Here is a 22,696-nt window from a genome sequence, read left to right on the forward strand (position 1 = left end):
TCAATTTAACCAAAATCCCCCCCCCGTTCTCTCGCCCTTTTCACTCTGTTCAGCTTTACTAGATACAGATGTGAGCAGTTTATTAGAGTTAAACAACCGGAAATTCTTTCAATCTTTGGGGGCCCAGAACTGAAGAAAAAGCAAAGCACAGAATGCAATAACATTGTGTAAATCTTATTGGTTGCTGAGGGTTCTGGGGGATTGTGATGTGGTTGCAAATCCTCAAATCTTTGATATTCCGCTCTCTAGACATGACCTGCGTCCCTCCTTCAACGCACAGTTCACCTCTCGCTCCATTAATAAGCAACACATCGAGTAAAAGAGAGAGAGGACGGGTGTTGTATTCTGTTCTGTCTGTTTTCCTTCCAGGAAACACATCCTGTAGCTGTGGAGTAACATGTTTGTCAGAAAGAGAGAAAGAGAGAGAGAGAGAGAGAGAGAGAGAGTTTCTTCTGATGTGCTCCCTGCCGTCCCATCTCAGTTCTTCTGGCCTTTTCATGGATAAGTACACATGTTCACACTCAGAGAAACTAGTCAGAACGAGTCAAGTAATTTGAGATAGCACTTCAAATTGAGCCAGTGATCGAGAGAGAGAGACAGAGAGAGCGAGAGAGTGAGAGAGGGAGAGAGAGAAGAAAAAAGAAGAAGCAGAGACCACATCACGCTGATCTTTCTGCATTCCTCAGCGTTCCCAGCAGGGAATCGAGGAGAAAAAAGGAGGCGCGGACGTGTGGGACTTCAGAATAAAGAAAACCATTTTGGATAAACTCAGAAGATCAACGATTCGAAAGAAATTTTGTGTGTTTATGTGATGGCCTTGGAGGTCTACGGTCCAGCCTTACGAGCAGCTGTGGCCCCGGATTCAGAGGAGGGCTAGAGACACCCGTCCCCCCGAAACCCCTCAAAGCACGAGAATGAGCGGTGATGTCCTCTAGCTAACTTCTCACAGTGCGAGTGTGCGTTTCGGGCGAGGGGGAGACGGGCGCAGCGGGTTAAGGGGGGCGTATGGCCGTGCGCAGGTTGGTGGTGGTGGCTGCAGTGGTGGCGCTGCTTTCTCTGGTTCTCAATAACGTGGCTACGTTCAGCTCCAGCTGGGTGTTTCAGGTTCTGAAGGATGGACACAGACGGAGTGTGGGACTGTGGAGAATGTGTCCGCAGGATGATACGCACGCTCATGGGCCAATGGCCTGCAAGTGGCTGAGCTGGGGATCGGACACGGCGGGGTACCAGGAGTCCCACAGCACTGTCAAACGTGAGTTTAGTGACACACTGTTACACAGAACTTTGACAGCAGCATAGATTTAAATTAATGTAGATGACTCCTTCTATTTCCTACCAGGAGTCCTTCTATTCTTGGAAGTCTAGTTCAGAGATATTCTCAGTCAGTCTAGAATCCAATTTATGTTTATGAATATTCATGTTTCCATAATACAGTACGTTGTGCTAACATCTTAATATTTTATTTCTTGTGGTATTTAAAATTGATTAAAAATGTTTTCCAATGTTTTCATTCTACCTGCAAATCTGTGGCTGCCACGTAACTTTAAAACACAGCAGATCCCCCTAATGCATAACAGATGACAACATGTTTAAATGCTTCTCAAACCTTCTGGAAAGAAACTGACAGCATTAAAGGATATTTTAGTACCACGGAAGTTCAACAAACACAACAGATTGATTGCAAACGCATATGTTGCTGATGTTTGTGTACCTGATGACATCCCTGACATTCCTGAACCATAATCTCATACGGACTGAGAATTCTGTTTTTGCATTATGGTCTCATGAATCCAAGATCTTATAATATTTTTATATTGGGAAATGTAGACAACTGGTCAATATAACAAACATGCTTACCATCTCTGAAAGAAAAAACTGAGAACTGCAGATTTGTGACATGTAGCCTGGCACGTCTGTTGATCTTATCCTGATTTAGAAATAGGAAACGGATGGACACGGTGAAGAATAGTGGGTTTTAGGAAGTGACACCCACATGGCAAAGCTGTGTCTATGACTGCACATCTGCAGCTGGATCTTCCAGTGATTCAGATCCTTTACCTACCACACACACACACACACACACACACACACACACACCTATATCTGACTCTTTCATCTGTGGAACACAAAAGAAGATATTTTGAGAAATGTGTCAGTGGCTTTGGTTCATTCAATGGAAGTCAATGGGGTTCAATATTTTCTTCACAACATCTTATTTTGTGTTCTGCAGAAGAAAGAAGGTCATACATGTTGAAATGAGGGTGAATAAACGAAAGGATTGTCATTTTTGGGTGAACTGCCCTTTACGAAATCTACAAATATTGTTGTTCTTGTGATTACAGTTCAGTTTGACATGATGCGGGCGTGTAACATGATGGCCACGGTGGCTCTGACAGTGGGTCAGCTGATCTTCCTGTTTGGGGTACTGGAGATAAGCCACATTACCCAGGATTCTCAGTGGTGGGAGGAGGCCATCGCTGCCCTGTTCCAGTTAGCCAGTGAGTTCACACTATCAAGTGTTCTACATCATTCAAACCATTTCGTTAAAAAGGTTCATCCAAAAAAGATAACTCTCATCATTCACCTTCAACCACTTTTCACACATCCTGTAAATGTCTCCTTTGTGTTCCATAAAAAGAAACACACTCAAGAGTTTAGAACAACATAAGGGGGAGTAAAAGATAACTACTGCATTTTAATTCTTGGCTGAACTGTTACTGCTTCAATATCTAACAAAGCTGTCAGCGGAGATACGGCCTCCATTGTCTTGGGTTTGTCTATTCTACATTTAGGGAAAGGAAAGGAAAGATGGAGCTTTGAGGATCCATAACAGAATAAACAGCAACACAACGATCACAGTGAGACTACACACATAATTCAACAGGAAACAACAAGAGCCCTGGCTGCCGTCCCACTGACCAATTAAATCAAGTCCCATCAGAGACGCAAGTCTCTCAAAACTTGTTGTTCGTCTACCACAAAAAAAAAGCACGCAGGAGGTGATCTTGTGTTACTGAGAGTGCACTTGCATGTGTCCAGAATTGATGAGAAATTTTTGAGGTCATATTGAGATCTTCAATAATATTGACTTTGAGCTCAGCTTTGTCAAGTCTGCAATCAGGTTTGAGATATTGTTGACATCTCTTCTGAAACTGAAACAGAGACACTTGTGAGATCTCGTTCCTCTTTTTCTCAGGAGAAATATCTGGAGACACAAATGAGACTTAAGCAAGTTTCCATTTGCTCTCCATTTAATCTTATGGGGGTGATCACCTAGCAACAACCAAGCACATCCTAGCAACAGTCTGTGTGAGCTCAGTGTTGGTGCATGCGTGTTTTAAGTGACAATAGTTATATTTAGCCCTACGGGGTCCGGAGCACCGGCGAAAGGCGCACAGCTCCAGAGAGCGACAGCCAGGCGCCAGGATATCCCTGCTCAGGACGAGGAAGCGTCTGTAACTACCTGTTATGCAAACCCAGAGCAGCAGAGGAAAGACAGGGGTGTGTGACAGCGCGGAACGGGGGGGGGGTGTTGACTGTCAGAGTTTTAGATCGGGAATTTACGATATTTAAAGAACTAAAGACCGGGGACAGAAGAGTGGACATACAGTATGTGATACCAATCGCTTTATCAGCTCTCTGGACGCATGTTCGTCCGGGTGTGTATGTGTGTTATGGGCGGACAAAACAATTGTCCTGATTAACTCTCTTCGTGTGTATACACAGTGTCCGGGGACAGACAGAGATGTCTGACGGAGATAAAAAAATTATGTCGTCTCGATGCCAAATAAATTATAAACACGCACAAACTACTTCCCTCAAGTAAATGGGGAAGCCCAAACAGACCCGTCGACTCTTCATACATACATCAAACTTCACACTAGTCAAACGACTGGACTTTCACACAATGTCACAATAAACTTATTACAGAGTGGAAACCCCTGGAGCATCCTGAGACCGAGTGCTTTGCTCCTGAGGGAAGTGAACCAGAAAGCCTCAGGATTTCAGCTTCACAAATTCCTGGTCTTTCCGTGCATCATTCATGGAAAAATATCTTTATAATCTTTATAATATCTTAGCAAAATATCATCACGTTATAACGTGCACACGAAAATAAGATGCACGGTAGGGCTGCACAATATATTGAAATGCATAGTTTGGTATAGCTCAAAAAATAATCAAACTTTTAGGAGTGGCACGTGAAAAATGGCAATATCATAAATAATTTTACAAACGTAAAGCATTAACAGATCACATTAAGTCATTTTACATTTAGCAGACGCTTTTATCCAAAGCGACTTACAGATGGGGTAAACATTGGAAGCAATTGGAACAACATAAGGACAACAAAAGTGCAATAACAAAACTGGTCTCATAAAGCCTACCACGGTATACAGAGCTAAGATCACGCATTGTTTATTGCATTATTTATCATTTATTTCTTCAATATCTTCCAGTCAAATTGCACGACTGAGGAAATCCGTATTCATTAATAACCAAATATTTGACTGAAATACATTTGCATATTCACAAGAGAGCTTCTATATGGACCATATGATGTGTACAAAAACAACACGGGCTGACTGAAACAGACTTCAAAATATTTTTCTTTTCACGCACTTCTTTCTAATTCTTTGCGAGCTACTAATGACTGAATTTAGATTTCTCTGTGAATTATTCCTTTAATGCAGGGGTGCTCAACCTCTTTGACTCCAAGGCCCCCCACTGAATTCAACAATATTCAAATCCCCCCCTTCACGCTCACAAAAACTTCCCAATAAAAGAAATCAGAGATTGATATTAACTGGAAGAGTGTTTATTTAATATTAAAATTTTACAAATAATAAAACATATTTTGTCATTTCGGGTTTTTTAATGTTAATTGTGCATCGCCCCACCTCATCTTGCGTCAGGGCATGTAGAGCAACCACTAAATTATGTTATAGAAAACCATCCAGATAAATAACCAGATCTTAGAAACAGAGAGAGAGAGAGAGAGAGAGAGAGAGAGAGAGAAATATTTTAAAGTCTATAAGAAAAAACTCACAGAGCAAAGCATCTGTTCCCAAAATAAATCTAGTATAGACTGTTATTGTACACCATGTTCCAGTTCAATTGTACGACTGTGTAAGAATGGCGAGATTAAACTGAATGAAATGGAGGGAAGGAAGGAAGAATGGAAGGATAGAGGAGAAAAGGAAGGAAGAGGGATGACACCGAGCCAAAAACAGTATAAAAACCCCCCTTCGCTCTTCTCACACACACAAATGCAATATGATCAGAGTTCTGTAAGTCTCCAGCCCGGATTCATCTCACATCCTCTGAGTTCTGGATTTCTGGGAATCTACCGGGCAGCTATTAAAAGCATGTGCTCTTACAGGAAGAGAGAGACGCACAACTCACATCAGCCAAAACCAACCCAAATCTGTCCAAAAGAAAGAGGTATTGGGCCATTCCACTTTTTTAATAAAAGCAATATTTCGGGTTCAAATTCAACAACAGAATCTGGTGTCTGTTAGCAAAGTGTCCTTCCTTCAGTCTATCAGAAATAAAAAAAAACTGTAAAACACTTAATGCACATACATTTATAGTAATGCACTTAAAACAGAGGTTTAAAAATGAAAAATGAGAGGCTCATCTTTTGATAAAATGCAATTATATTATTATTCTACATACAAATGTTATTGGAGATGTTAAGTTTGAACAGCTGCACTTCTTTTCTACATAGATAAACTTCAGCATACTGCTGTGAGATTCCTGTCATTTTCCTGCGAGCAGTTTTTACGGATAGTCACGTCATGTCAAGTTCAGAAATATAAATTTAATAATTTACTCATCCCCACGTCATTGCGCCCAGTATGAGTTTCTTTCTTCTGCAGAACACAAAAGAAGATATTTTGAAGAACGTTGATGACCAACCAACACTGAACCCCATTGACTTCCATTGTAAGAGCACTAAACCAGGGAGACATTTCTCAAAATATCTTCTTTTGTGTTCCACACAAGAGTCACATAGAGGTTTTGACAACAACTGGATTTTTATTTTGGGGTAAACGGTCCCTTAAATGTGTCAGAATTGACCTTTTTGACATTAAATAAAAAAATCTCTCTATCTCTCTGTGCAGGTTTCGTGCTGGTAATAGGTCTTGTGACATTCTACAGGATCGGTCCCTACACTCACCTCTCATACTCCTGCTATATAAACATCGCTGCATGCTTGTTTGCCACGCTAGCAGCTGCCATGCTAATCTGGAATATTCTGCATCGCCGTGACGACTGTCTGTCACCACCCATCATTGTCATCAGCCGATCCTTGACCACACCCTTCAGGCCACGACTAGACAATGACTATGTAGAGTCACCTTGCTGACATGCGCTTGAGACATATGGAGACATACGGCCGATACAAAATCACGAGGATTATTCATTTTTATATGAACGTCCTGGAACTTCACACTTCAGGACACAAGCAGTGATGGTAACTGGGAAATGTGACGGATCATGATTTTGGACCGAATGGAATACTTCTGAAACTCTTGAAGTGGGATGACAGAGATCAAGCTGGATCTTGACAGTTTATATTCATAAAAAGGAAAAGCACATCTGTCTGCACATGTATCTATTATAGTTCTACAAAATGTAAAAGCAAAACAGATTTCAAGAGGTGTCTACACGTGGCTTTGAATGTCGAGTCACAGATTCCTACTGAATTGTATAAAATCCTTTCAAGTCCCACACAGAATCTACAAACTTTCCACAATAGAATTGGAGGGGGAAATCTCTGAAACAGATTTAAGGTGCCTATACACAACAACAAAGTACAAAAAACAGAACGTTTACCTTTTTAAAACTTTTGCATACAGACAACTTTGTCAAAATGATTCCAGTTTTCTGAATGCAAAAGAATAAAAACGCTGTATTATGTATGTCACTTTGAAAGGAAACACTACAAAACTGCGCACATACATCAAATCTTACAATAAATTATTTTAAAATATAAGCAAAGCAGTGAACTTCAAACATGTAATATGTATGTGCATGTACAACACCATTTTCTAAATAAAAAATTTCCCTAGTTTAGACAGACAAAACTGTTAGGCCCCAAAACGTTGTGTAAATGAATGGCCAAAACACAGAGACTGTTCTGTTATTAGTTTTTTAAAATGTTGTTGTGTAAACATCCTTTAAATGGGATAAAAACCTTAACCTACCCTACAAAACAAACAAACAAACAGAAAAATTCTCAAAAAAATTATTTTACCTCAAGAAAGTGAAGCCTTTAGGGTTTTTTGCATTGTGGCATTCATGACAATAAAACATATCTCACTTTCCCATACAACTATTTTTGTGATTCATATTCTCATTTTACAGTGTACTTTAAATATTATAATACAATTAAACCATACTATGTAAATACTACAACAAATTTTCTAAATCTGCTCACATAAAAATATCACAATGCAAAAAAATCTTAATTGCCCTAAAAAATAGGCTTCATTTTATTTTTGTAATCGTTTTAAATTGACATGTTTCAAGAGATAAAATGGTCATGTAAACATTTTTGCCAAAATGTTTAATTACAGATGTACAAGAGAATGGAAATTTGGTGAAAAGCTGTTGGTTGAATTGCATGGATTCTGTGCTGGCTTAAACATCTGGTACCAAGATCTGTGGGTTTTTTGGGCTGTTTGCTCACCTGAGATTATTACAATTGACATTATTATCTGTGACCTGTCAACCCTGACCCGTAACTTAAAACCATGATCAATTTCAGATCGATCATTCTGATGCTTTTTTATCAATGTTGGAACTATGTAAGTTAATTTCTAGACACAGAATTTGCTAACCTATGCCTGTGGTACCCATATATATAAATTTATAATACAGAGCTATATTAAGTATGTTATTAAAATCACATTTCACTCTTAGCAGTGCTGATATAAGAATAATATTAATGTAATAAAGACATAAAGCCATATGAGGTGTGTATGCATGTGTGAGATCTCAGCTCTGAATGAAGGGAAATTAATGGAGACAGACACACACATTCAGTGACCCTCTCATTCCAGCACTGACCCTTTAAGACGATAACACGAGTCTGAATTTATGTAGGTACACAAATCGTGTGCATTACTCACTCTCATGTTGTTTCCTTCTTCTGTTAAACACAAAAGACTACCTGAAGGATGCCTTACCGTGTTCTTTTACATACAATGAAAGCGCTTTTGAATAAACTATCCGTTTAAATCGTATTTACTTCATTGCACTTGCACTAGCCACGTACCACAACATACCAATATTATTGGAAATTTATGCTATCAATTGATGCGAATAGAAAACGTACATTACACATTTGCCTAACCTGAAAATACATGACTTTAAACAGGATCTTATCTTATGGTGCTTCTGGTACGTTTTGACAGCCCCTGTCCTTCATCTAAACTTCTATTCTTCACATAAGAAAGTTAAACGTGTTTGGAACAACAAGAGACTCTAAGTCAGAATGATTCCTTTAAAGGTCATGCTTGACAGACCCCAGAGAAACCCCGGTGTGACCCGTCAGAATTCTGTGGTAAAGATAGGTATCAATAGATCACTCAGCTCAAAGTCTTTTCCTCTCTTCTGCGTTTCATCTGTTCCTAAAATGAACTCGAACAATACACAAGGAATGTACAGTACACACACCCCTTTGCAGTCATGGAAATCTGCGTCTCTTTCATTCATACACACACATCTTCATATAAACATCAAAAAACTTACAAGCACGCAAAGTACAATTACAATTCCCATTATAAACACCTAACGCACACACACCCTTCCCAAAGCCATTTCTGAATATTTCATTCAAACAGAGTGTGTGTGTGTGTGTGTGTGTGTGTGTGTATATCCTCTCTGGAAATAAGACTGGGAAATGTAGCTCGAGGCATCAAGCTTTCCATTACCAAATCTATTGTTGGTATCATTGTTGAGATCACTTAGGCAACTTGTTCACCTATTGACTGTAAAAGCTCTGGCACACAAACACACTTCACATTCACTACTGTAGTGTGTGCCATCTTGCACGTCCTATACAGATGAACAGCAGAGGATGTATCACTCACTCAGTCACCCAAACAATCTCTATGGCTGCCAACGATATCCTTTCCTACAACCCACAATCACACAAACTAAAATACACATACTATACTTTCAAATGATTTGACTGATACGATTTGTATTGCTTCTGACAGAGATGTTTCAAATTTGTCATTTCGCTGATAAAGAGTCAAATTCAAGTCAAGTCTCTTTAAAGCTACCTCGGGTTAAGAGCTACGATCAGATGTTGAAAAACTGGGCAAAAACTAGTAAGGGCCAAAATTAGTATTAAAGTGATTTATCTATCTAAAAAACGAGTCAATGATATAACAAACGTATTTGTACCTCTTGATGAGTTTGATGGCTTTGAATGCTTCGTCCATGTCTCCAATGGTGAGGTAGAAACTGAAGTTCAGCATGGCATCTCGGGTGGGTTTCTCGCAGCCCTCCAACCCAACGAAATCTCGGAGGGCTCGTCGCACCACCATCTGAGGTGTGGAGGACACCTGGGTGGGCGTAGCGACCACCTCACCCTGTTCTCCCCTCTCACCCAGCTGAGAGAACGCAGAGAAAAATTTCTTAAGATTCACAGCATCAAAAACACACATTCAACTAATCTGATACATAATGACAATCACAGGTTTTACTTCACAGGTTTTATTTACGCTGTTCTATTTTATTTGAACATTATTAACAAAACTGGACACAAAGATTACTTTGTAAAAAAAAGTACATTTACATTTACATTTACAATAAGTGTAAAAAATAAAAATAAATATCTAATAACATATTATTTAAAAAATGTATTATTAAAACATTTTTAGCAAATAATCTTTTAACAAGAACTTCTTGCATTTCCCTCCCACACCCCTACGGGTGCTGTTGGAAAACCCAATGCAAATACTCTTTTTAAATAACTTTGACACATATGGACGAGAGAAGTGACAGCACACAGCACACACATCAAATATGATGACGTCATAAAACAATAATCATGTGACAGGAGATCAGCATGGGGCAGGTGGAGGGTTACTTACATCAGGAAGAAAAACTCCTCCCCTCCGAAATAAGATCTTAGCAGATAAACCACAATAACAAGAGTCAAGAGATGAAAGAAATGAAGAAGGCATAAAGGGGTGAAAAACGACAGCGGTACACATGAAAACACAGATGCACAGTGTGTGTGTTTGTACCTTGCAGATATAATAATAATAGGGTGTATCTAGAGCGAGTAGAGACAAGAGTGTGGCTGGTTTAGACTGTGAGTCCTGCAGGAGGAGACCATGTTCCTGTGTCACAAAGAACGTCACCACTAACACGTCTTCCTGCCAAGACACATGAACAGATTTAATATAAAAACACTTGTTCAAACCTACCAAACAATTAAACACAGATGCTGTGAAGTACCTTCTCCGCTTGTGATTGGGTGCTGCTGTGGAGGTCAAAGTTCACAGGAACCGTTTCACACACGAACAGCCGTGGCTCGTTCTCCTCCCAGAATTGAGATATAGGACAGCGTGCGGATGACTCTCCCTCACATCGCGTTCTGTGACACATCCCAGTACAACACTCATACATTTGCATTCTACACCAATTCGCGAACTTTAAAGCAGGGATTCCCAAAGTAGGGGTCTGGACCCCATGGGGGGGTTAGGGGTCGCAAGGCGCTTTTTTTAATAATAAGGAATAAAGTATTTAACCTGTTCCACGTCAGGGCCCTTTTTGAGCATTCACATGAAAACGCACTGTTGGAATTAAAATGGCTGTAACTCATGAAATCTTTGGAATAAAGACCTACAGTTGGTCTTGTTTGAAAGAAGACAATTAGAAGATTAGTCCTAAAAAAAAATATCACACCAAATAATGTATTTTTGGAAAGGGATTTTGTTATGTTTATTATAAAAATAAATAAATAAAAGGTTTAGGGTATAAAAAATAATAAAAAAGACAATTAAAAAATTCAAATCAGATTTTTTTTTCTCGAAGGTCAAAGTCCCAAGGGTCAACAAGTGTTGTATCAAGTTTGGTCATGATACATAAAATTTTGAGGGGTCTGTAAAGTTTTTTAGCCGCCATACCACCTAAATCCTTTAGGGGTGTTCCACGGAATGTATTTATTTTTGATACACACTCTCGTCCTTTATGCATCAATTTCATTTCCTACATACTTTATTTTATAAAAATATCATAAAATATGTATTGTAGAGTCTCAGACCTTTCCGACGATATATAGTTTGTCATAAGAAGATCAGAATTATCACAAAAATATGGAAGCAAACATGGGTGTTCCGTATACGGAACGGTGACAAGTGAAAGGACATTAACAAATCTAAGCACACTCTTCGTAAAAAAGAAACAATTACTCTTCCTGAATAAATTATTTGAAAAAACACCAAAAAGAATTGTATTCTAGAGTCTTAGACCTTTCCAAAAATATATAGTTTGTCATGATTCGACTAGAAATTCCATGCACAATATTGAAGCAAACTCAGGTGTTCCATATATGGAACAGTGACAGTTAACGGGTTTAATCAGTAATTGTAGCAAAACATACAAATATTAGTCAAGTTAAACATAAAACCATGCAAATAAAAAGCTATCAGCCTTTGGTATTTGCTCCCCCTCGATCGTGCCCCCTGAGGTGATTACGTCACATTAGCAACCGCATTAGGTTAGGTGCAGCAAGTCAATTTATAGCACCACGTTAAACATTCCCTTATGTGCACGCAGTTTATTCAGGCTTTAAGTTTAGGATATTTTTATTTGTCGAAATAAAATGTTGGTTAATATCGACAAAATACAAAGCAGGGAGGCCAGCGGAGGAGGCGGAGAAGCGCCACAGACAGAAAGGCCATCATCCTCAGGTATGAAAAGAGGTTGGCGTTTGCATAAAGAGGACATCCATCAGCACTCAAATCAGTTTGGTGATATTGGACCATCTGTAGTAATAGTTCATGGTGTATTTATAACAACAAGTAAAATAATGAGTAAATAACTATGAAGTCACATTCTGTGTTCTTTTATGTTGTCATGCGCGTGTTTGGATAAACCTAATTAGCTCATGTGCGCAGATGCATGCAATGTTTGTATACTTTAACTACCTAGGATAGTGGGGGTCTCGAGTCCCTGGCACTGTTATTTTGGGGGTCTGAAAAGTTTGGGAACCCTTGCTTTAAAGTACTAACAGGAACAGGAAACATATGTTCACAGGCGCTAAAGCCTCATGGTACCTCTGACTGTCCTCTAACTGTGTAAGACTGCTCGCTGGTCGCCCCGTGAAGAAGTCAAAATAAGACAGGGTGTCCAGCTCAATATCATAGAAATACACTTTGTTGTCTGGCCGTCCATTAACCTACAACACATCAGCAGAATTGTTTCAAACGAGCAATGTTGTTTCACCTGATCCAGCTCATGTTATGTACCCGCTGTGTACCTGTGTAATGAGGATGCTCATCTGACTGCCGCTAGCGTTGCATTTGACAGATCTCAGAGCGCCTAGATCAGGAATGAGCTCGGCCAGGTTTTTAGTGATGCCCACAGATTTGGCTTCTCTGTGCAGACAACAATTAACATACAAAACTACATTATACACACTTGCAAACACAGGTGAGAAGAAATATGATCGGTTGATTTGTATTGTGTGTTCACCTGCGTGTGAGGTCAAACACTCTGACATGTGATGTGTCTGTCCCGACAGCCAGGTAAGATCCACACACACTCAGCAGTGTGGGATTTCCCTCTGCTTCAGAGAACACCAGCAACTGCTTCACTGTACCCTGTGTGCGCGCACACAAACACACATATGAAGAATTTCTAAAGTGCATTCAAAATTGGTTGCTGTGATGTGATTTGATCAGACAACCGTGTGTGTGTGTACCTGTGGTGTACGGATCTGGACGCGGTTTGGTTCTACAGTATAAATGTTCTCCTCGTGTACAGCGAGAGCAGGAGACTCACACAGGAAAGTACCTGATGAGGAAACGCAGCAGATTTCAGATGGAGTCATACAAGATAATTATACAGATGTCATGTGTTTACCTGTGCTGTGGAGAGTTTGACCTGATGACTCGTACACAGTGATATATTTCCCGTTCCACACGGCGATCATATCCTACAAACGTGAAAATGCCATGAAAATGTCAACTTTACCATGAAAAAATCTAGGTTTTTACTGTACTAAGAGATATCAATATTTGGAGGTTTAAATATCCATGGCTCTCTTCAGGTTTTTAATGCATTTGTTTTATTTTTAGTGCAGGATTTGTCACAGTCAGGGAAGTGCCAGGATTGTCACATCCATAGCGGTACACATTCCTCATAAATGGCCGCATGAAAATTTTAATAAAGTAACTATGTTTTGTGAAGAGGCATCCCGTCTCCATTCATTTGGTGTTATGGCTTCAGGTTTGTGCATTATAATTCACAGAATTCCTACAAGGTTTGTTGTCTCCCAAAAACCTGTGTCCTTTTTTATCAAATCTATATCGCATTCTTACCTTTTTTAAATATTTTTCTGATGTTTAGACTCTATCAACAATGGTTAAGTAAAATATAAACAAATGGTTCCGTATATTGGTAACAAATACATTCTCTGCGTGTTATTATGTCACATCCATAACGCTGGAATTGCCCATTAATAGAAATTGCTTTTTCTTTTTTAAATACTTAAAAAGCCGTTGTCTTTTAAATCTATTAAATTTAAAAGAGTAATAGTAATATAGTTTTCTCCAATGCTATCCAGTAACACTCTTATTAATCTGAGTGATGTCTAAATTGACTTCCGTATAAAAATTACTAATATATTGTGATCAATGACTTTTCTGGACACAATTTAACATAATCAACATAAATAAGCTAATTGAATCTAATATAGAAATGCCATTAATTATCAATCTTAAATTTTTTATGTAAATTTAAGGAACTATACCTTAGTTTAATGTCTTATGTCCCACGTTACCAGATGCTGTCCATGGCGGTGGTGCTGAATTAATGGATATCGATCGTTCGACAATCAATTATTCACTCTATACAAGGACTGCTTCACTGCGTTATGTGAGGTACAATGTGTTCTTTATAAAATAAGCACTTTAGAAATAGTTAAAGTAATGAAATTACTAATTAACCCTTAATCTCCTGCCCAAATGTATCAACTGGCAGTAGGGGCATTTATATCAGGTTCTCAATCTTGCGTCGGAGGGTCAAAAAAGCCACTTGCTGTTGTGGTGAATTAAAAAAGTTAAAAACAATTACTTGCATAGTTCACACGTTTATTGTGCTTGGACACTGGATTTCATATCATTAAAAAGCTATCAACCATCAGTTTAAAGTCAATGATATTCTTTGCATGAAAACACGTCCATATACTGGTATTTTTAACTTTAGAACTTTATTTGTATAGACTGCCATGTAAGAAGCTTTTTCCACAGGGGCCATTAGCGGGGTGAACTCTTAACATGGATAAGGTATAGCTAAGAGCGCTCCATACCAACCTTTCGAATGTATGACTTACTTCACTAAGAACGTTTCGGGAAACACATATTAACAATAAGGTGCCGCTTAAGGTATAACTTAAGAACGACGGAGCGATTAGGAAGGTTTTGGGAAATGCGGCCCAGGTTGTTTCAAACCTGTAAAATCTTGCTTATTGCCTATAAAGCCCTGCATGGTTTAGCTCCTCACTACTTGAGTGAACTTCTCTCATATTACAGTCCTTCACGTGCACTACGCTCTCAGGCGTCCGGTCAGTTAATAATACCTAGAATTTCAAAATCAAGTGCAGGCGGCAGATCCTTTTCCTATCTAGCGCCTAAACTTTGGAACAGCCTTCCCTGCACTGTCCGGGAGGCACACACTTGTCAGTTTAAATCTAGACTAAAGACGAATCTTTTAAATCTTGCATACACTACACTATCATAATATATATTCCGAAGGTTTAGGCTGCACTAGTTAGATCAACCGGAACCATGAACACTTCCAATAACTACTCTCAGCCAGTCTTGTCTCATTGTTCCAAGGTAACTAGAGCAGGCAGGACGCAGTCCAAGGTTACCAGACGCAGTCCATGCCCAGACCTGACAAATACTGTGATGATAGAGCTGGACAAAGGACGTGGCGACTCTACAAAATGATTAATGATAATCTTAAATCTAATTATTTTTTTATTTTGCCTTGTTGTGCAAGCCCTGTCGAGCTTGTGCAGAGGCTTCAGCTTTTGCCAGAGGGAACTGGAATCCCCTGGTAAGACCTGGTTTCCCTCTGAGGTTTTTTCTCCTCCATTGGAGTTTTGGGGTTCCTCGCCACCGTTTGCATACTGTTTTGCTCTGTGTGCCTGGCCGGGGGGGCTGCTAGAATTTTATAGTTTTATATAATTAACACTGCATATAGGAATTTATAGTCTGCCTTATATTTGACCTGTGTTGACTCGTATAACCTTATATATTTTGCTAATACTCAATGTTTTCTTGTCAGCTGCTTTGCAACAATGAAAATTTTCAAAATCCAAATCCTACAGTGACAAATCCTACAGAATGCTGTTATTTTTCATAAAGGAGCAGTTTGTAAAATCCGCCACTAGAGGGCACACACCTCAAAACAGATACTTGTATGTTCAAAAGGCGTGGCTTGATGACACTGTGAATCAGACTTGAATGAGAAATCACGTTTATGGATGATGTAATAATAACGTTTCATAAATGTTGCGTTTGATGGCTTGATTTTATTTCATAATAATAAATAATCACTATAATGAATTAGATGCAATTCATAAAATGTATTTATTACTATTTAGTCAGATGATCTAAAAACGATCACTTGTAAAAGACATTCAAACAATAAGACGAACCTTGCTGATCGATATAATAATCATACATTTTCTGTCAAAAGAATCGAAACATTTGCTGACCTGTATAGCAAAACACATACAAGATCAGCGTCTCCGTCTAATAAAAATGTCTTTGTTGACAGAACCAGCTGCAAACAGTAAAGAATAATTGTGTTCCATAGCGACTGCGCAAAACAAGATAGTTGCTTGATAGACCCTACAAAATTAAACTTTCACATTTGTCCACAAGACTGTGTTGTCATGGTTTCAACGGCAGCAAAAGCGGGAACCGAGGGTAGACTGGTCTAAGGGCATACATGAATCATGTGAGGGACCTTAGACAATTATATATATATATAACAGCCTCTAGTCTGCTTTCCTGCATTACGTGATTTTTTTTTACTAAAGATTGCAGGCTTTCCATCTAGTGTCTTTGGTAACGTGGATATGACACCTTTGACACTGGTTAAAATGACAACGATTTACAAATAGTTGGAAACATTTGAGATATTGTAAGTACTCAAATTTAAATATAGAACACAGGCCTTGCGCTTTCTATATATTTTACAGAAAAAAGGTTTCAAACTGTATCTTTAAGATATACAGTGAAAAGTCATGCTATTGTGTGATTGAAAACTGTGTCTTACCCTGGTGACCTGCACAGCTCTGATGTGTGTGTCAGTTTGAAAGGTGATGTGTGTGTTGGTGTTGAAGTTGGCCAGGCTGAGCTGTGCTGGTGCGAGTTGCACTACTGCCACCTGCTGACTGTAGTGAGAACACATCACATGCTCGGAGAGAATCATCACACAACTGCTGCTGCGCACCGCCAACAGATGAGAGCTCGAACCCCACTGAGAGAAAGAGAGATAACACAAACCTTTACGTGAATAAACTAGATCATTTGGTTTAAATGTTTAATATAATGCTATTGCTGCCACTAAGGCAAGAACCCAGCAGAGGCCACAGTGATTTTACCATGGTAAATGGGGTTGGAACTTTGAGTCAAAAACTACCCTTATCAATGGTAAAAATCACAGTTACACATCAGTTATCATGAGTTATTGTTTTATATTTAATGTACCTGCAGCTGTGAGATGTTTCCTTCAACCTCTGCTGGTGTTTGGAGTTTCCATTGTGTTTTTGTGTCTCCTTTCTGATCATTCACTGTCACCATTTGCCACAGAGCCACACGACCCCTGCTGGTACCTGCTGCCAGAGCGTCTGCAGACAAAATCACAGACAGCAACACTGATCAGTTTGAACAAATACACAGGTCTAATGTTGTTTTTCCTATTTAAAAGACTTGAGCAATGCACAATAAATATTATATATACAGATTTGATGAAAGCATTAAAAAATGATAAAAATAAAGAGGTACCCTACTGTGTGCCTGCAAAAAAATGAAACTGAGAATTATACTTAAATTAAACTTTTAACAAAAATAATGCTTCAAACACTTCAAGATACAAAGAATTTAAATGCCAGAATGACATTTAAGAGCATTGCCCACAAGGGCCAGAAGTTCTGTGGCCGTTTTCTGTCAGGTCACCTACTAGGATTCTGAATAAAATCTAGCTTTGTGTTGAGCAAGTATGGGTTTTGTGATTCACGTCTAAGTATATGTAAAGACAAGATCTGTACAAAGCTCTTACTTTTAAACGTGCAAAAAGACACGCAGTTGAGCAGTTCTCCCTTCTCAAAGCCCAGAGACTCATCCAAAGACAGAGCGTAGTTATCATCTAACTCTACATCCCAGAGTCTACAAACACACACAAACACACATATTAACACACAGTGACATCGGTGCATCTGTAGAGAAGATTTGAATCTGAGCCCGACCTGATGTGCTGTTCCCCGGATGCTGTGATCAATAAACCGTCTTCTGTCCACACGATGTCTGTGTGCTGCGCACCTCTACCACTGAGCTTCACCTTCACACACACACAATGGTTTTCTGTCAGCTGATATTTGATTGGCCGATACGGAATGACTGCATTGTCCGATTGGCTACCTTACTGATCTCCTGAGTGAATCCCTCCGGCCCGATACTGAACTGAGACAGCAGCAGTGAGTCCGTTACTACAGCGAGCACGGCTCTCCTCTTAGAATACCACATCTTCTGTACCGCACTCTCCACAGACAGGAGTGCAACGCTCCGCGCTTGATCATCCACGCTGAACACATTCCCTAAAACGCATGCAAGGTTTCAGCAAACCAAAATAAGGTGTTTACGATTACCTCATTACACCTTCTGTCGTATTTCTTACCATCCGCTGTGCTAATGTAAAACGACAGGCCTTCCTGCGACCCCAGCGCGAAACCGCCTCCTTTATTGCTCTTTTTCCAGTTGAACATGTCCAGGGCGGTTTCATCTCCGCTGACAGCTGCGCGTGCCAACATCGCCACATCCCTGCATTTACACACTGCACTTTACAAGTCTGAGGTTGCCAGATCATTCATTCATTCATTCATTTTCTTCCGCTTATCCGGGGCCGGGTCGCGGGGGCAGCAGTCTAAGCAGAGATGCCCAGACATCCCTCACCCTAGACACTTCCTCCAGCTCTTCCGGGGGGACACCGAGGCGTTCCCAGGCCAGCCGGGAGACATAGTCCCACCAGCGTGTCCTAGGTCTTCCCCGGGGTCTCCTCCCGGTCGGACGGGCCCGGAGCACCTTCCGGGGAAGGCGTCCAGTAGGCATCCGTAACAGATGCCCAAGCCACCTCAGCTGACCCCTCTCGATGTGGAGGAGCAGCGGCTCTACTCCGAGCTCCTCCCGGGTGACCGAGCTTCTCACCCTATCTCTAAGGGATCGCCCAGCCACCCTGCGAAGGAAGCTCATTTCAGCCGCCTGTATCCGGGATCTTGTCCTTTCAGTCATGACCCAAAGCTCATGACCATAGGTGAGAGTAGGAACGTAGATTGACCGGTAAATTGAGAGCTTCGCCTTGCGGCTCAGCTCTTTCTTCACCACGACGGACCGGTACATCGACCGCATTACTGCAGAAGCTGCACCGATCCGTCTGTCAATCTCCCGTTCCATCCTTCCCTCACTCGTGAACAAGACCCCGAGATACTTAAACTCCTCCACTTGAGGAAGGAACTCTCCACCAACCTGAAGTGGGCAAGCCACCCTTTTCCGACTGAGGACCATGGCCTCGGATTTGGAGGTACTGATTTTCATTCCAGCCGCTTCACACTCTGCTGTAAACCGTCCCAGTGCATGCTGAAGGTCCTGGTTTGAAGGGGCCAACACGACAACATCATCCGCAAATAGCAGAGACGAGATCGTGTGGTCCCCAAACCTGACACCCTCCGGCCCCTGGCTGCGCCTAGAAATTCTGTCCATAAAAATTACGAACAGAACCGGTGACAAAGGGCAGCCCTGCCGGAGTCCGACATGCACTGGGAACAAGTCCGACTTACTGCCGGCAATGCGAACCAAGCTCCTGCTTCGGCCGTACAGGGACCTGACAGCCCTTAGTAAAGGACCACAGACCCCATACTCCCGAAGCACCCTCCACAGGATGCCACGAGGGACACAGTCGAATGCCTTCTCCAAATCCACAAAACACATGTGGCTTGGTTGAGCAAACTCCCATGAACCCTCCAGCACCCTGTAGAGGGTGTAGAGCTGGTCCAGCGTTCCACGGCCTGGACGAAAACCACACTGTTCCTCCTGAATCCGAGGTTCTACTATCGGCCGTATTCTCCTCTCCAGTACCCTGGCATAGACTTTCCCGGGAAGGCTGAGAAGTGTGATCCCCCTGTAGTTGGAACACACCCTCCGGTCCCCCTTCTTAAAAAGAGGGACCACCACCCCGGTCTGCCATCCCAGAGGCACTGTCCCCGACCGCCACGCGATGCTGCAGAGGCGTGTCAGCCAAGACAGCCCCACAACATCCAGAGACTTGAGGTACTCAGGGCGAATCTCATCCACCCCCGGTGCCTTGCCACTGAAGAGTTTCTTGACTACCTCAGTGACTTCGGCTTGGGTGATGGACGAGTCCACCTCTGAGCCCTCAACCTCTGCTTCCTCAACGGAGGACGTGACGGTGGGATTGAGGAGATCCTCGAAGTACTCCTTCCACCGTCCGACGACATCCCCAGTTGAGGTCAACAGCCTCCCACCTCCACTGTAAACAGCGTTGGTAGGGCACTGTTTCCCTCTCCTGAGGCGCCGGACGGTTTGCCAGAATCTCTTCGAGGCCAGTCGATAGTCCTTCTCCATGGCCTCACCAAACTCCTCCCAGGCCCGAGTTTTTGCCTCCACAACCACCCGGGCAGCAGTCCGCTTGGCCTGCCGGTACCTGTCAGCTGCCTCAGGAGTCCCACAAGCCAACCAGGCCTGATAAGACTCCTTCTTCAGCTTGACGGTTTCCCTTACTTCCGGTGTCCACCACCGGGTTCGGGGATTCCCGCCTCGACAGGCACCGGAGACCTTACGGCCACAACTCCTAGTGGCCGCTTCGACAATGAAGGCGGAAAACATGGTCCACTCGGACTCAATGTCTCCAGCCTCCCTCGGGATCTGGTTGAAGCTCTGTCGGAGGTGGGAGTTAAAGATCTCTCTGACAGGAGACTCGGCCAGGCGTTCCCAGCAGACCCTTACTGTACGTTTGGGTCTGCCGAGTCTGTCCAGCTTCCTCTCCTGCCATCGGATCCAACTCACCACCAGGTGGTGATCAGTTGACAGCTCCGCCCCTCTCTTAACCCGAGTGTCCAAAACATATGGTCGCAGGTCAGATGAAACGACCACAAAGTCGATCATCGACCTGCGGCCTAGGGTGTCCTGGTGTCCTGGTTCAAGCATAAGGGTGTCCATCAGTACACGTTGCCAGATCAATTATATAAAAAAGCAACTAACAAAATATAGATGCATGTTTAGAAAGGCTTAAACGTTTCATTAATTTTTCAGTTGCAATATTTATTTCAATATAATTTAAGACGTACTCTGCAGGTGGGGCAGGTCTGAAGATGCAGCACGTCAGTGGTTTGCCGTAGTCGTGTTTTATTAGGGGAGATCCCTGCAGTTTACATCGAGCGTCCACCCTCCATACTGCCATCACACCCGCCTGCACACACACACACACACACACACACACTTTAACCTTAGACATAAGCCTTTATTATATGACATAATGAAATGTATTTAAGACAGTGAGTAATGTTGTGGCTAAAATGTTTGCATGTGCGAGACCTGATCTCCCGTGACCAGCCTGCTGCCCTTATTGCTCCACTCCAGTAGTGTGATGCAGGAGGCGTGTGTGTTTGCTGGCAGGGGTGTTTGTTCACCAGACGGGTGTGAGAGGAGCAACGTCTCGCCCGTCTCCCAGCCCACCGCCAGCAAGGGTTTAGTGGGGTGCCACTGAAGCAACGAGGGGCTGAAACCCCGTTCCACATGACACAACTTCGAATGTTCTCCCTAAACGCACACACACAGATATCACACGTATATCTGTGTAATATACACTCAGTTCTACGTAAATAAGTAAACAAGAATGAGAACCATATATGTTGGTTTATATATTTTCCACTCTTTAAATATATTTTAATATAGATCAAATTTAACACGTTGCACATCACATTATTTAGCAAGCTATAACATTCAAAATCGCACAGCCCTAAAAATTTTGAAAAGTGAAGAGAAACAAACAGAAGTGTATATAAATAACTTTTCACCTGTTGCAGGTACAGATCCACACTACCCCCCGTGGAGGCGTTTACAGAGCCCACGGCCAGCACACACATACTAGAGTGCCATGCGATGAGAACTGCCTCCCCACTGCTGTCAGGGGCCTCGACACGATGATCAAAGTACACAGCCATCACCTACAAGTCTATCAAAAAAATGTGTCATAAATTTCATATCTGAATATACATCCTACAACACTGTGACTTCAACACAAATCATACAGCAAATTCAAATAATCCATCAAAGTGATTGATATTTAATATATATGCTGGAATAAGAGCTGTTTAGAAAATACATTACTAGGAAGTTTAGTTTGGCTATCTGTTATAGGTGGCATCAGACGAGAATGCTGGAACTATGTCGACTGTTATGACTTGACTATATCAACATGACATGGTTCTTAAATGAACACCTAACGTATGATAAAGAAAAGCATATTATTGTCATGGCAGCATCAACAAATGTGGTATTTCCAAGCTGACATATGCAAAAAAACATGGTAATACCGTGATAACCATGGCTGGTCAGAGTTCACGGTTTGCAGCTCTAGTGAAGCTGTAGATAACTAACATACATTTCAATTTGAAATAATGTTAATAACTATACATGATTGTAAGAGTATTGTGTTTCTGTTTTGCTTTTTTTGCAGTAAATCTGTTGCTAGCGCCGCTAGCTAATCCACGCTGAGGCCTGTCGCTTAAACAAAGTCATAAATAACGTTTTAATTTTTTTTTACCTGAAACCTTCTTTATTCTGCACATGCGCGTCAGGACCCCGTGTTGTTCTAGCAGCATATGTATGATTTATAAAAGAAACAATTGTATTAGCCCTTCAATATTTATGAGACGCTTTAGCGACGAAGCGTCGTTTGTGGTTGCCCGGACAACTGAGGGAATAAGCGCATAGGGGTGGAGCCGGGTGACGCGCTGTGCGCCTCAGCCAATAAGGCTAAACCTTTTAAAGGGACAGTTCACCCAAAAATGAAAGTTCTGTCATCATTTACTCGCCATCAGGTGGTTCCAAACCTGTATAAATGTATTTGTTCTGATGAACACAAAGAAAGATATTTGGAAGAATGATAGTAACCAAACAAATCTCATTGACTCCCA

The 22,696-nt window shown here is 41.4% G+C and overlaps 2 protein-coding genes across 3 annotated transcripts in view; one reads left to right on the top strand and one right to left on the bottom strand.

Annotated features, from left to right (window-relative positions):
• ift140 (intraflagellar transport 140 homolog (Chlamydomonas)) overlaps positions 1-22,489 on the bottom strand; it is a 29,253-nt gene extending 6,764 nt beyond the window's left edge. Inside the window, exons 1-19 of one of the 2 annotated variants that reach the window (XM_079487770.1) lie at positions 22,324-22,475; positions 21,575-21,732; positions 21,093-21,317; positions 20,846-20,967; positions 18,163-18,305; positions 17,907-18,082; positions 17,735-17,826; positions 17,548-17,654; positions 16,977-17,116; positions 16,543-16,746; positions 13,114-13,186; positions 12,953-13,044; positions 12,724-12,851; positions 12,509-12,626; positions 12,306-12,427; positions 10,483-10,621; positions 10,269-10,400; positions 10,113-10,148; positions 9,421-9,629 (exon numbers count right to left, since the gene is read on the bottom strand). In XM_079487770.1, the coding sequence (XP_079343896.1) occupies positions 9,421-9,629; positions 10,113-10,148; positions 10,269-10,400; positions 10,483-10,621; positions 12,306-12,427; positions 12,509-12,626; positions 12,724-12,851; positions 12,953-13,044; positions 13,114-13,186; positions 16,543-16,746; positions 16,977-17,116; positions 17,548-17,654; positions 17,735-17,826; positions 17,907-18,082; positions 18,163-18,305; positions 20,846-20,967; positions 21,093-21,317; positions 21,575-21,721 (2,405 nt within the window). In that variant the 5' untranslated portion in view covers positions 21,722-21,732; positions 22,324-22,475. Of the gene's footprint in view, positions 1-9,420; positions 9,630-10,112; positions 10,149-10,268; positions 10,401-10,482; positions 10,622-12,305; positions 12,428-12,508; positions 12,627-12,723; positions 12,852-12,952; positions 13,045-13,113; positions 13,187-16,542; positions 16,747-16,976; positions 17,117-17,547; positions 17,655-17,734; positions 17,827-17,906; positions 18,083-18,162; positions 18,306-20,845; positions 20,968-21,092; positions 21,318-21,574; positions 21,733-22,323 lie in introns of both variants that reach the window. The other variant, XM_079487771.1, reaches the window with a different exon arrangement.
• On the top strand, positions 233-7,976 carry tmem204 (transmembrane protein 204). Its single transcript, XM_079487773.1, has 3 exons — positions 233-1,252; positions 2,343-2,498; positions 6,126-7,976. The coding sequence occupies exons 1-3, from the start codon at positions 1,006-1,008 to the stop codon at positions 6,368-6,370; spliced, it is 648 nt and encodes a 215-aa protein (XP_079343899.1). The 5' UTR covers positions 233-1,005; the 3' UTR covers positions 6,371-7,976.
• Positions 22,490-22,696: the final 207 nt, after the last annotated feature.

Source organism: Barbatula barbatula (genome assembly GCF_947034865.1).
Source record: "Barbatula barbatula genome assembly, chromosome: 23".
Taxonomy (NCBI): domain Eukaryota; kingdom Metazoa; phylum Chordata; class Actinopteri; order Cypriniformes; family Nemacheilidae; genus Barbatula; species Barbatula barbatula.